This window comes from Mytilus californianus, unplaced genomic scaffold (genome assembly GCF_021869535.1).
Source record: "Mytilus californianus isolate M0D057914Y unplaced genomic scaffold, xbMytCali1.0.p SCAF_6, whole genome shotgun sequence".
NCBI classification, from domain to species: domain Eukaryota; kingdom Metazoa; phylum Mollusca; class Bivalvia; order Mytilida; family Mytilidae; genus Mytilus; species Mytilus californianus.
In genome coordinates, this window is record NW_026262712.1 from 44,330,193 (window position 1) to 44,345,146 (window position 14,954).

Consider the following 14,954-nt stretch of genomic DNA (forward strand, 5'->3'; position numbering starts at 1 on the left):
TGCACAAATGAGGGATAAATCAGTGATTAAAATAATATTTTAATACCCGCTTCCACTTTAACCAACTATTCCCGTGAACAAATGTATAAATTTCATTTTACATACATTTTCGAAAAAAAAAATTCCTTCGTTTTAAAAATAAGAGAAGTTGAATGTTCATATTTAAGTAGGCCGTCGTGATTGCATGTAGGCCATTTTTAGACTAAGGATGATTGATTAGCTTGACACACTTGTTTATTGGTGACGACCGTATGTTGACATCCAGACGTCGTTTCTTTTGTTTATGTAATTTAGGTAGGGATATGATAACATTGGTCTTTCAGAACTGGTTTCAGCTTATATAAACAAACGTATATTCGTGACTCGCCTGTACTAAGTCAGGAATATGACAGTTGTTTTCCATTCGCATGATTCGTTTGAGCTGTTGATTTTGCCATTTGATAAAGGACTTTCAGTTCAGAGTGCTGATAAGCGCACCTGGTGATTAGAATTGGTACCGTCAATATTACAATTATTCAGAGAACTTTTGCATAAATCATATCTTAAATTAAAAACCAAGATAAATCATAAAAGACTAAAAACTATTTTAATGTACTAAATCTCTATACAAAATATAAACTAAACAGCTTTAAAATTAACTTATTGATTTTGAATTTCTTTATAGCGGTATATTCCATTACAGTCGTCATAAATAAAAACATATCCGGAGTAATTGGAGAAGGCGGTACACGAATACAGTGCTCATACACAAGACACAATGCGACTAAAATTTTTGCAATCGAGTTAAAAGCTAACAACAACACATCTGTAACATTCTTACCTGACGAGAAACCAAGATTGACAACAAAGGGACAGTATTTGGAAGGAAGAGTAACACTGATGAATATAAGTAAAGTGTCTACAGAAGCTGTCATGATATTCGATAGACTAACCTGCGATGATCAAATGAGCTATAGTTGTTCCCTTGTTTATCTTGACCAAAACGGTAGAACAGAAGAACGTAGTTCAGGAACGACAACCATTACTGTTAAAGGTAATAGTGTTAAGAACTTTAAACGACGAAAAGTACAAATCAATTAGATAGAATAAACATCTTTAAAAATCGTACTATTTGAAATATAGGATCGAAAAATTGCCATTTATCATCATCCTTAGTATAAGATTCCTGATCCATTATTAACCTGTCGGATCAACGCCGCTCGATCAAAATGTATGTAAATGGATCAGAAAGTAAAACAACTGCTTTCGTAGTTTATAATATATATATGCATGCTAATATAAAATAAACTACTTGATCACAACATCATTATTGTTGCGTTGTCTAAAAGCTCTCACTATTAATACAAAATAACTTGGTTATAACCAAAATATACTGAAACGCCTACCAAGACACGAATTATCTGCATAAGTCTCATCAGTGTCGCTTGAATTAAAACAGGTAAATGACAAATCAGTTACGTTTGGAGGACGTGTTTTTCAACAGACTGTCGGAATTCCAATGGGAACCAATTATGCCCCTCTTCTTGCCGACTTGTTTCTTTATTATTATGAGACTGACTTCATACAGGAACTTCTTAGGAAGAAAGATAAGAAGTTAGCAACATCCTTTAACTTTACATTCCGCTATATAGATGATGTTCTCTCACTGAATAATACAAAATTTGGTGACTATGTTGAACAAATCTATCCCATCGAACTAGAGATAAAGGATACTACAGATAAAGTTAAGTCTGCCTCATATTTTGACTTACATCTAGAAATTGACAATGAGGGTCGGTTGAAAACAAAACTTTACGACAAAAGAGATGATTTCAGCTTCCCAATTGTGAACTTTCCATTTCTATGTAGCAACATTCCAGCAGCGCCTGCATACGGAGTATATATCTCCCAACTGATACGATATTCCCGGGCTTGTATTTCCTATCATGATTTCCTTGATAGAGGATTGCTGCTCACAAGGAAGCTATTAAACCAAGAGTTCCAAATGGTGAAAATTATATCGGATATGTTCCTTATGTCGTAACTACAATACCCTTCCCTTTTCACGAATGTGACCTACCGAATTAGACTATTTACCGGATTTGTAATAACATAAGCAACACGACGGGTGCCACATGTGGAGCAGGATCTGCTTTCCCTTCTGGAGCACCTGAGATCACCTCCAGTTTTTGGTGGGGTTCGTGTTGCTTAGTCTTTAGTTTTCTATGTTGTGTCATCTGTACTATTATTTGTCTGTTTGTCTTTTTATTTTTGGCCATGGCGTTGTCAGTTTGTTTTCGATCTATGAGTTTGACTGTCCCTCTGGTATCTTTCGTCCCTCTTTTTGAAGAGCAGTGAAAACAGATATCCTACAAATTGTCCGAATTGATTTATCATTGCCTGAAAAGGAACCGATCTTAATAGACAGTATATATTCAAGGACAATAAACATGTTTATGTATGTGGTAGCTGTTATAAGGTGAAGGAACAAAACAATGCTTCCAAAACAACATTCATCTCTCTTGTTTGTAAAGAAAAAGATATTATATGATATTAATTTTGATATGTTAAACAAGAAATTATTTTACACGATTTGACTATCACACGAAAATATGGCACTAACACAAATAAGGCCTTATAAAAGATCCTGATATGAATTTTGTAAACGTACTCCTACTTTTGTAGGGTTAACATTTTTTAATCCATCCGTCATATGTCCAGCTCATACAAGTTAAATATGTAATCAAAATGTTTATATGTTTTTGCAGTTCCACCATCAAAACCTGAATACGTAGCGATTGTAGATTTATTAGAAGATGAATCAACAACTGTATTGCAGATTCAAAATACATCTTCGCCTCCAAATTTTACTAAGAGATCTACTACTAAACAATCTACAACCTCATCCATTATGAAAGAAGGAGAAATCATTACATGTGTCTGTGCCGGAAATGTTGGAAAGCCTCCAGGAAAATTTATATGGCAAAAATATCGACATGGAGAAAAAGTTCCAATGAACTACACAAATACTACTACAATAACGATTTCAGTTACGGACAAGTGCTCCTACTATGGTACCAGTTACCTTCAGCTCCGAGTAACTGCTTCGGATAACCAAGCAATCATTCGGTGTTTCATTGATTCGCCTTTGGCAAAACCATATATGTATGTGGAAATGAAACCGATAGACGTTATGTGTAAGTATTTGTCTAATTTCATGGCGTTTATGATTTGAGATTACAAGTAACAGAATGTATATTGCAAACATTATAAAAAACATTTACATGTCAGCTATAGATAATAAGATAATCAGATGTCACTATCATGACTATTGACAAGGTTAGTTTTGAAACTTGTTTCTAAAATTATTATTCAAAACCAAACAAAATTTTTAGAAGGACATGCTTTTTGGTCCGATAATCAGAGAAAGCCAGGTATTGGTATTTGCTACTTCTGCTTATGAAGGATTAGGAACTATTCAGATGGGTGGGATTTTAACTGAAAAAAAATATGTCTCGGTATTCGAACATCTTTTTCAGAATACTGTTTCTTTGTAACAGAGCACGGTAATAATCTGAGTTAATCTAAAAAAAAAAAAAAAATATGCAAATTTGTTCTACATGTCACATATGGAGCAGTATCTGTGGAAACTTTCAGAGCACTTGATATCGTATTACTCATTCTTCATTTAGTTTTGTGTTGTGTTTTGTACACTGTTGTTTGTCTTTTGTGTGCTTTTTGTCTCGCCTTGACGGAGTCAAAAAGCGAGACATAGGTATGCTGTTTCCGGCGTCGGCGACGACGACGACGACGGCGGCGGCGGCGGCGGCGGCGTCAACAATGTATTAGTTTGTGATTAGGTCTAGTTTATGGCGAACCACAAATGGTAGGTAAATGATATTTTGTATGCAGTTGTATAAGCATTGGCATTTCTCATTTTCAAGGAGATTATTTGGCTCCTTTTCCTTAGTCATGGTCTATTGACTTTGAAAATTTTGTTTAGTTTACATGTATTAGTTTGTGATTAGGTCAGTTCAAGGGGAACCATTAGTGGTAGGCCAATGTTAATTGGTATTCAGTTGTATAAGCATTAGCACATCTCATTTCTATTGACTTTGAAATATTTGCTTAGTTTATATGTATTAGTTTGTGATTAGATCAGTTTAAGATGAACTGCTAATGTTATGTCAATGATATTTGGTATGCAAATTTATTGGCATTTGCAAGTCTTATTTCCATGGAGATTATAAAGCCCCACCCCCTCATCATGGTTCATTGACTTTGAAACTGTTACATAGTTTACAAGTTAATGTTTGTGTTTAGGTTTGTTTAAAGGGAACGACTTATGATTAGTCAATGGTATTTGGTATGCAGTTGTATTAACATTGGCACATCTCATTTCCATGGAGATTGTTCAGCCATGTACCTTCAGTCATGGTTCATCAACTCTGAATATTTGCATAACTTACATGTTTAAGTATTGCTATTTTAATTTCAACATTGGCATTATCAAAATTACAAAAAGGCGAGACATATCTCTGTGATAACAGTTTATTTTTTAAGTGACGATGAAGTTAGTTTGTCTGCGACTTATAAGATTGAATATCCCTTTGGTATTTTCCAACTCTATTTAAAAATAATCTGGCTTAATCTATCATAAATCAAGGAAATGCATATACTTCTTATTGTCATACATATGAATATTAATCACCTATCAATCTAATTTTTATTTGACAGCTATCCATAATGATACGACCACGGAGTCTTTACTAACGTTAACGACCATGAGCAATAATTTCACTGTTTCAGACGCAGCAGCAGAATCACACGGTGGATACATCGGTAATATTTGAATAAGTTTTGGCAAAAAAAAAAAAAATAATATTTCAATTAGAATAGTTTAGCAAGGAGGATTTTGTAGTAAAACGAAAATATAGGACAAAAGATAGATATATGTAAAATATGCCATCTTGAATTACATTTGACTTCAACATCAACATACAGCATTAGATTACAGACCTGGGGTCAATTACATGCCAACGTAAATAATAACATTATATTGATTTTTAAATGTAATTAATTACATCACAATTACATTGATTTTCAAATGTAATTAATTACATTACAATTACATTGCCAATGTAATTAATTACATTTCAATTAGTTTTATCCAAAGACATGTAAGATTGATTGATTGATTGTTGGTTGATTAACGTCCAGTGGCAAGACATGTAAGAGCTATATCATTTAGAATAAAATCATAAAAATGACAACAGGCTAGAATAGGATGAAACTTTTCTATATATGTATATATATGCACTTTTTAACAGTGCAAACATTTGAACAAGAATTGATTAAAAATTTGCTTATATAATTTCTGATGTCATTGTTACAATTAATCACCATTAGAATTCCAATGCTGATTATTTGAATGCAATTCTTTTTTTATAGGATAACAATTTATAAAGAAGTATATATAGATCCAGATTAATCTATTTTTTATTTTAAAACAAAATCTTAAAATTTAAAGTTTCTACTAAAAATGTTAATTTAGATTTTTAAGGTTTTCTTATATGTAACTCATGTGGAATTTGATTTAACTTAAACACTTTCATTTATTACAGAAAGGTAATCATTAAATCAATATTATTAAAACATGTACAGTTTGATTCAATTTCAAGTGAAAAGTTAACTCTCATATTAACGGATGTTAAACACTTACAATTAGATGATCTTGACATAATAAATTCCTTGCACATGACTCAAAATAAAACATTACCAAAGTTGGATATTTGTAACTTCTATGCATATATATCGTTCGCAAAAAAGGAATATATAATTAATTTCTAATTGCTGACAGTGGCCATATGGTGTCGTCAAATTCATTTATTTTCCCCCCTCCAAAAAAGTTATGTAAAAGTTCTTATATAAATGAACATTTGTTCACATACTATTTACTAAAATTTTGAAGTATGATGACTTTTTTTTTGTTTCTTTATCATACCAATATACAAATGATATAGTTTGTTTTGTTAATTCATATTTGTTATCTTATCTTTTTGTAGATCTTGGTATTGTTATTGGTGTGTTGGCTTTGGTTATATTGAATGCATATGTAATTTATTTATTTAAAAGAAAACAAAGAGAGTAAGTATATTTGATTATATGTAGATACATGTATAAGTGGTTTAACGTGGATGACAATCTAATTAAAATACAGATCATGTGTCTAAGCTTTGATTACAAGGATCTGACAATACTCCATTTTACTTTCGGTTCTGGTAATTATCATATCAGCCAATGAAATTTCAGTCTTCAATTTTTGAAGGTGTGAATCAATCCGACAAAACCAGAGAATCACAAATGGTCTGTAGAACAGAAAGTTGTATGGAGTGTTTTCAGATCCTTATTAGCTAAGCTTGGACACACAGGATATGTATTTCAATCAGATTGAGTTGACGAATAACTGAAAGCAGCCAATTAAATTCTAGGAAATAACGAAACTTTTTAAGTCCAGCTCTTACATTACTGTTTGTTATCAGGACATTGTAGTCTTTTCAGGAAATATGTTTGGAAAACAAATAATACGATTCACTTTGAATTGTTTGAATTGCCGCGTATGTCTCTTCTTAAAATAAAACAATAAATAGAAATAAGAAATAAGTACAAATGTTTCTATAAATACAAAACTAATATAAACGAGAACATATGTTACCGAATATCGATAAACGATTGTATCAACATTTAAATTCATTAAGTTGGTTTAAAGATATAGAAATGTATAGCGACAAACCAAAATTGATGGTAAAAAACGATTTTAAGCTATTTTAGACTGAATATATTATTCAATTTGAATTGATAACGTTTGGAATTGTCTCTCAGGGAGAAATATAGTCATACAAGATGATACCAATCGCCTTCATATTTTGCAAGGTAACTTTCAATTTGTACACTGGATCATATGTTCAATTTTTATACTTAAACACATAAACACATACTTTTTTCAGGAGAAGTTATGCAGTGCAGAGAGAATCGATGAACAGCAATTTGAGCAATAGAGACCCACCCATACAACAGAGAGGTCACTGTGAAATCATTGCGATGACTGATGATATTGGCAAAGAGACATCAGTGGGTGCTGACGTAAATATTGAAGATACAAGATTGCATAACAATGAAAATCTGACAAGACACGAAGAAAATGAGGACAACCAAACCCCGACGTATGTATTGGAACTTGGTTCTGTACTATATGTTTTTGTCCACTGACATAAGACAATAACAATTTGTCGTCTTTGTGCTGGAAGAGTACACCAGTCAAACCCGTTTGTTTCTAACGACCTTGTATGCTATTATCCTTGTTGATCAATCAGAATTCATTTATCAATTTTCCGCTTTCCGTTGGCAAAAACCATTACAACAACCATGTTTGCATACGAAAAACAAACTTTTTGCCTGATGATTTCAATCTGTGAATCATCTATGACATCCGTAGTTTTGAAATTTAATTTGTATGAATTCATGATAAAAAATGAAAACAACACGTTTTAAATTTCATGCTTCCGAAGCGCTTTTCTGGATTTACCTTCACCAGGAACGCTCAATGCCAAACATTTGAAAGCCAATGATGTATAAGGACCGACACAGTTGAAGAGCTATTCGACCAAAAAGAACATGGAAATAGCTTAATCCATCTAAGGACAACTCTGCCTGAAGAAGTTAAAACCTTAGTTTCTAAATAATTACAAAATTTATAAACGGACAATTTAAGAAAGGTTTGTTATAAATATGTCAGTACCGAAGTACTGACTACTGAGCTGATGATACCCTCGGGAACTGATAGTCCAAATGCAGAGGTATCGGCCCAGTGCTATAAAAATGAGAACAACACGTTATAACTTTCGTGTGTCCGACGCGCTTTTCTAGATTTCTGGATTTACCTTCATCAAGAACGCTCAACCGAAACAGTTGAAGAGCTATACGACCAAAAAAGACATACAAAATAGCCAAATCCATCTAAGATAACTTGAATACGTAATGAATTGTTTGGGATGTTCAAGACTGGCAAAGGTAACATTAAATACATTGTTCCATTTGGTAAACAAATCTGTTGAATGTTACCCTGATCCTTAAATATTCCACATTCAATTTTAACAAATTGTACCATTTCTGGCGAAAAAGTCTGTTGAAATATGGAATCAAATTGACTTAAATCGTCAAGACAACCATGATGTTATAAAATTTTAATATTGAAGATAGCAACAATGATAGCTACTACAGCTTGACATACTGACACAAGGTAAACAAATAGATATTATAGATATTATGCGACGTCGATAATGTGGACTCTCTTATTTTCCGTGGGTATAAATTTCCGTGGGTATAAATTTTCGTGAATTGCGGAATTTCGGTGATATCTAACTTCTTGGTTTTGCCAAAGTATGAAATACTTTCCAATCGAGTAGTTGTAATTCGTCGAAAATATAAATTCGTGATTCACCTGTAACCATGAATTCCACGAAAATTTGTATGCAATGAATACTATAGAATCCATAGTAGTTGACTGTTTTTTTCATCGGACAAATTCTGATGCTAAACGTGCTGCCAGGTAAAAACGTTATATAGTCTCAGCATTTTGCATCAATCTGAAAGCCGAAAACGTACTTTCCTATCATGCATTATATTTCAACACATTTCTGAATTAGTTTATTGTACTTTTTACAACAAACCGATTTGTTCATTGATGATATTATCTTTTGGCAGCAATATATCTCCTGAACAAACAGATCGTATAAATGCTCAAGTGAAAGAAACAGGCAAATCTCAGATTCCAAACAGAGACCACAAAGACAAGAGCAGAGAAAGAATATACACAAAGAATCACAGTAAAGAACAGAACAAGATAACAGAAAATGTCAAGAAGGAAACTAGCTTGTAAGTGTGATAAAATTATTTTGAAAATTAATTCTAATACACAGAGATGAAACCACTGTTTCAGAATTTGCGTGATTTTCTTTTTCTAATTCATTGGCAATTTAATCCTTGTCGGACCCATCGTATAAAAAATTATATAACGTGAGGTTGCCGATGATCTCAGAAGATGATTGGAGAAGTTTAAGTATCATAACCTTTATCAGCTCACTGGATGCATCAAAATGTGCTAACAGGTGATAATGAAATTGACAACTTTGTGGAATGTGGAAGGCACTCGAAAACGGTTTTCTCTTATCAAAAATGAAAATTTATTTGATAATCATTATAAGAACAGATTCTTAAATAATTACTCGTGGATTATCGGATTTATCCAAACTCGATAGTTAATAATTAATTGTAAAGTCCTCGCCGACGCTCGGACTTTAAAATTCGATAAGTTAACTATCTAGATTGGATAAATCCGAGAATCCACAGAATCTATTAAAATGCATGTCGTGGTTAAATCAAATGAAATTGCACGAATCAACATTTTCCTTGGGATTTTGTAAACATACATAAATAGGAAATATAAAAGTTACAAGTAGTTATAATTCGAATAATCTAAAACGTCCAAAATAACATTAGAGATAACCCTGAAAAAGTTGAATCCTACTGTTGTATCACAGTCTTAGAAGCGAAAACAAAATCGATGAGGAGAAACAACACGATATTAAATGTATATTAAAGAGCATGCACGACAAAGTGTTATGGATAAACTGTCTAACTGAATCAATTTATTAAGAATAAGTTTAAGTTTTCTTAAAACGGGTCATGGTTTACCTATAAGTTTAAACTCCTCATGTTTCTAAATGTGCAAAATTATAAATCCCTTGCAATTACTTTTCCATCAAAACAAAATAACTTTAACGTGTCTGTCCATTGCCTTTGCCGTTTTTCATTGTCCTATTTATCTTATCTATCACAAAACAATTAAAGGTCATGTAGTCACAATTTTAGTATAATGGTCACGTCACATTAAAAATTCCAAAAATTAATTGAATCTGCATCAACTGTAAAAGTGGTGAGGGCATGTTTTCTTTTATTACAGGTGTGCTTTTTACAGGGAAGCTATTAAACTTTACAAGTGATATTATCAACATACATTTTATTTCTTGACCTTTTACTTGGTACCGGGCGTATTAGCTTAATGTTTGCCGGAAACAACTATTGTTTGCGTTAAAACCCCTAATTACTGAATAAAAATTGTTAAAACATGATTTTTTTTACTCTTACCCTGATAAATATTTTAATATTGTAGGTAACAGGAAAGTGACGACATGCAGAACAATATTCAAAACAAAACTTTCCCAAACAGGACTTTTGAAGATTGAATGTGCTCACCCACAAAAAAGAATACATACGCCACCATCTTTTTTATCAACTGTAGTATACTAGTATTCAGCAGAAAGGCTTCCAAATTATAGAAAATAAACCAACACAGCTCAAATATTAGCTTTGCATGCTATTTCTAAAAAAACATTTTAAAGGGTTTGAATCAACGATTTTGTTAAACAAACCCTCCGAGTGTACTTTTTTAATAAAAGGTCAAGATTGATACAAATGATACTTGGATTAAAAAGCCTTGCAATCCACATAGAATTAAATGTGTTTTCTTTTCTTTAATATCAAATATTTTAAGATGGTTTAACGTTGAGTATAAATATTAATCACGACCTTATCTTTGAATTAGGCATGTTAGATGTATGTCTGCTTTTTAATTCACCTTGCGTTGTTTTGACATTAATTTAAAATTTGATTAGAGAATAAGATGACAAACATTGGCAAATAAAAAAGTCAATATTTTGATTCATTTTGTAATAATATTAACAATACGAATTTTAATGCACCAGATACGCATTTGGACAATGTATGTCTCTACAGTGATGCTCGAGGCCGAAATATTTATAAATATACATTACAGATCTTAAAAAGTTGAAAAATATGATAGGTTCGTGACTTTGTTTTTTTAGATACATTGTATAATCAATTGAAAATTTGGCGCGAAATGATTTTCTCTAGTTTTTCATACGTTTAACATTGCCACCTGTTTTTATTAACCAGCAATTATAATAGATTTTTCATACAGTTGACATTGCATCCTTTGTTTTTTGTTAACCAGCAATGTTACCAAGCTATCATTTATTTTGCTTTTTAAGTTCCGTTATTTATATACTATCAATTCATAACAGCCTTTTAAAAAGTTTGTTATTTTGAAACAGAGGAGCGAACATCCTTAACAAATATAAGTTCAATATTCGAACTAACGAACGATCTGTTGAACAAATGTTGAATGAGTGACCATTTGTCAGTTTCTACGCAGCACTTCACATTTTTACTCATTACTGATAATCAACACGACCAAAATCATTTAAAAAAGGTTTCATTTGGGATTTATCAGTTTTCCCTTTCTTAATCCCTGTCAACCCCTTATTATTTAAAAAAAATTGATAGATGTTAATTTATATTTTGGTTTTTATTATCTATTTGATTATCAATGTTAGTTTTGGTTGGTGGACATCTGTATTTCTGATAAGTTATGTTGCATAAACTTCATTCAATATTTGTATTTCTTTGTATAGTCTTAGTTAACCCCTTCCTATGTCAAATTATTGAATTATTTAATATGTTAATATTGTTTTTATGTTTTTCAGTCATAATTATATTGTTGTACAAAATTATAAATATTGTTTATTTTATATGATTATTTTTACTATGAATAAGTTAAAATGTCACAAGTTACTTTTTGTTTCTCCATTCTTTATACATTGCTCAAGATAATGTCAAAAAGAGATTATTGATGAATTTAGACAAATACATGTTGAACCTCCGGTTGTTTGTTTTTTTTTATTTTTTTATCTAAAATCTGATTTATTGCACTATTGCTGTTATAATGTCTACAGCATTTGACAGGGCACCCCTGTAGGATTAGTTTTACTGAACAAACAGGGAGATTGCTCAGTACATTAATAATAATAAATTGTTAGATTTACATTCTATGTATCAATACAACAGATTACTTCAGAAATTAATTTCCGGAAAAATTACAATCGTGGACCGCTTTGACTCTGTATATGTTAGTTGACCTGGTCATGACCTGTTGATCAACGATCATACGATGGAGGCAAGCTAACTGGCGAAGCTGCTTGTACTTATTATTAATTATGTAGGTATACATACTTGGTTGCGAATTGATGTGTTTATATCAGTTTAGTTATTTGTGAATATATGATTTAAAAAAGAAGTAAGGCTGCTTTTAGGATAATTGGGGTTTAATGTTTTATCACTGATCATGATCATGACGAAGTCCACAACACGTGGTCTAAAGATTAAATAATGATGAGACACATGTATTGCTGAATAAATATAGCATATAACATATATGCATAAAATAATAATTATATGTACAAGCTTATTTCTTTCAAAATGTTACCATGTTTAACTCCTGTTAGTGTCGAAATATTTAAATAGTTCAAAAAATCTTTTTTGAACAGGGCATATACATCAAGATTTGTAGTTTTATAATTTGAAATGTGAGTACACTTGTGAATGGAAAATGTAATGAGTGTTACCAAAAGATTTATGTCATGATAATTGATGTCCCAGATTTTATATCCTACTATGAGATTTCTGTAGTTTAGGATATGATGACCAATTTTAACTTTATTTAATAGTATTTTGATCTTTTCCCAAAAAGCTTCAAAGTATTGACATTCCAGAAAAAAATGTTTATAATCTTCTGTTTCATTACATAAGTCACATTTACTGTCTTCTTTTATCTTCCATTGAAAGAGCAGTTGTTTACAAGGAAGGATATGATGCAACAATTTCCATTTAAATAGTTTTAATCTGTTATCTTTTAAATAAGTAAATACGAAATTTAGCATTGATTTAATTGGGATTAAAGAATCTAAATTTAGTACACGTTTCCATTTTAAGAAACCTGAAGGTATGTCTTCATTTCTACTATTAATGTGTGTGTATATCTGTTTTGTTTCCATTGCTTGTAAATTTGTCATCTTATTTTTTTCTTTTGTCTTAATACAAAGGTTAAGTTTATTTTTTACTTTTGATTTTATTGATTGATCTGATTTAAGTGTCTTGAGCCATTCATTTGGTATAGCATATTTAATTTTTGAAATTTCAAACATTAAATTGGATTTTGAGGGTATTTTATTAGATATTATATCTTGAGAGATGTTACCATTCTGGTCAATAAGATCATTAACATACATAATACCTTCTTTTATCCATTTTATAAAAATTAAACACTTTCCTTGAAACTTTATCATTTTATTTCCCCATAAGATTTGTTGTCTAATGTTTTTAAAATTCATCGTGAGTTTGGTGTTATTTAAATTTTGTACTTTGAACCAGGATTTTACAATTTCTAAGTAGAATTTTGGTAAAGTTTTATGTAGGTTTTGTATGGAGTAAATGTTATCTGGATTCATGTAAAGTAACATGAAATTAGCACCAAATTTATTGAAGTAAAATGTCGGAATCACTTTCCAGTTAGCAAAATTATCTGCAGTTAGTCTTTTAATCCATGCTATTTGTAGTGCAGTTATATAATTGTCTATATCTGTCATCTTAAGACCTCCATCAGTAGTATCTTTACTTAATATGGTTCGTTTTACTTTTTCTTTTTTACCATCCCATATAAAATTATAAATAAGGGTTTTAAACTGTTGAATAAATTCATGTGGTAGGTTTGTGACTGAAGCCAAATATGTAAGGTTTGGTATAAGAAGAGATTTTACAATTGTTATTTTACCTATCATTGAAAGATTTCTTTTTTTCCAATTACTTATTAATTTATCACATTTTTGTATTATTTTTTCAGTATTAAGCTTATCACATTCAGCTCGATTTGTTCCAAAATAAACTCCTAGACTTTTTATTGGTCCTTTATTCCATTTTATGTTTTCAAACTTATCTTTACAGTGTTTTAATTTTCCTAACCAAATGCCCTCTGTTTTTGATCTGTTAAGTTTTAAACCTGATAGTGTTCCAAAGATTTCAATAATATTAAGAGTGTGACATACTTCATTTTTTGATTTTAGAAAAAGTGTTGTGTCGTCAGCTAATTGTGAGATCTTTAAACTATGTGTTTTATTATCTAGCTTAATTTGAAAACCTTTGATGTTGGTGTCTTGTCTTATTCTGCAGGACAAAATTTCTACGGCAATAACAAAAATCAGGGAACTTAACGGGCAGCCTTGCCTAATACCGCGCTTAATGTTGTATGACGATGAGACCCACCCATTGTTTAACATACAACCTTTTATATCTTTATACAGAGTTTTAACCCATTTTATAAAAAGATCTGGAAGTCCAAATTTCTTTAGTGCTTCATACATAAATGGCCATTCCAATGAGTCAAAAGCTTTGGAAAAATCTATGAAGAGCATTGCTCCTTCAATATTATAGTATTCTGCATGGTCTATTATGTCTTGAATCTGACGAATGTTGAAACCTATATACCTATTTTTTATGTAACCATTTTGGTCACTATGGATAATTTTAGTTAGTATTGGCTTAAGACGTAATGCTAAAGAATATGCCATAAGTTTTGTGTCAACATTGAGTAAAGTAATTGTTCTATAGTTGTCCAAAAGAAGAGGGTTTCCTTTTTTATATAATAAAGAAACTACCCCTATTTTGTGTAGTGTGCTCATTTCTTCTTTTTGATAGCATATGTTAAATACTTTTACAACAATTTCTTTTAAATTTGTCCAGAAGGTTCGATAAAATTCTACACTGAGCCCGTCAATACCTGGTGATTTATTTAATTTCATGGATTTAATAGCTTCTGTACATTCATTTATAGTAAGCTCCCCTTCTAGATTTTGAGTTTCCTCCTGAGAAAGAGTTTTATCTACTTTTGTTTCTTTTATATATTTTTTTATTTCATTTTCATTAGGATCTGTACTTTTATATAAGTTTTCATAAAAGTTTTTTTCTAACTTTAGAATTTCAGATGAATCTGTTATAGTTTCTCC

At 31.1% G+C, this 14,954-nt stretch overlaps 1 protein-coding gene across 1 annotated transcript; it reads left to right on the forward strand.

Moving 5' to 3' along the window:
* The first annotated feature begins 669 nt into the window (after window positions 1–669).
* LOC127705397 (uncharacterized) lies at window positions 670–11,779 on the forward strand. The gene is made up of 7 exons (XM_052209702.1): window positions 670–1,033; window positions 2,748–3,176; window positions 4,717–4,821; window positions 6,045–6,126; window positions 6,987–7,202; window positions 8,743–8,913; window positions 10,211–11,779. Exons 1-7 carry the CDS (start codon window positions 880–882, stop codon window positions 10,212–10,214), a joined length of 1,161 nt encoding a protein of 386 aa, XP_052065662.1. The 5' UTR covers window positions 670–879; the 3' UTR covers window positions 10,215–11,779.
* The last annotated feature ends 3,175 nt before the right edge of the window (window positions 11,780–14,954 follow it).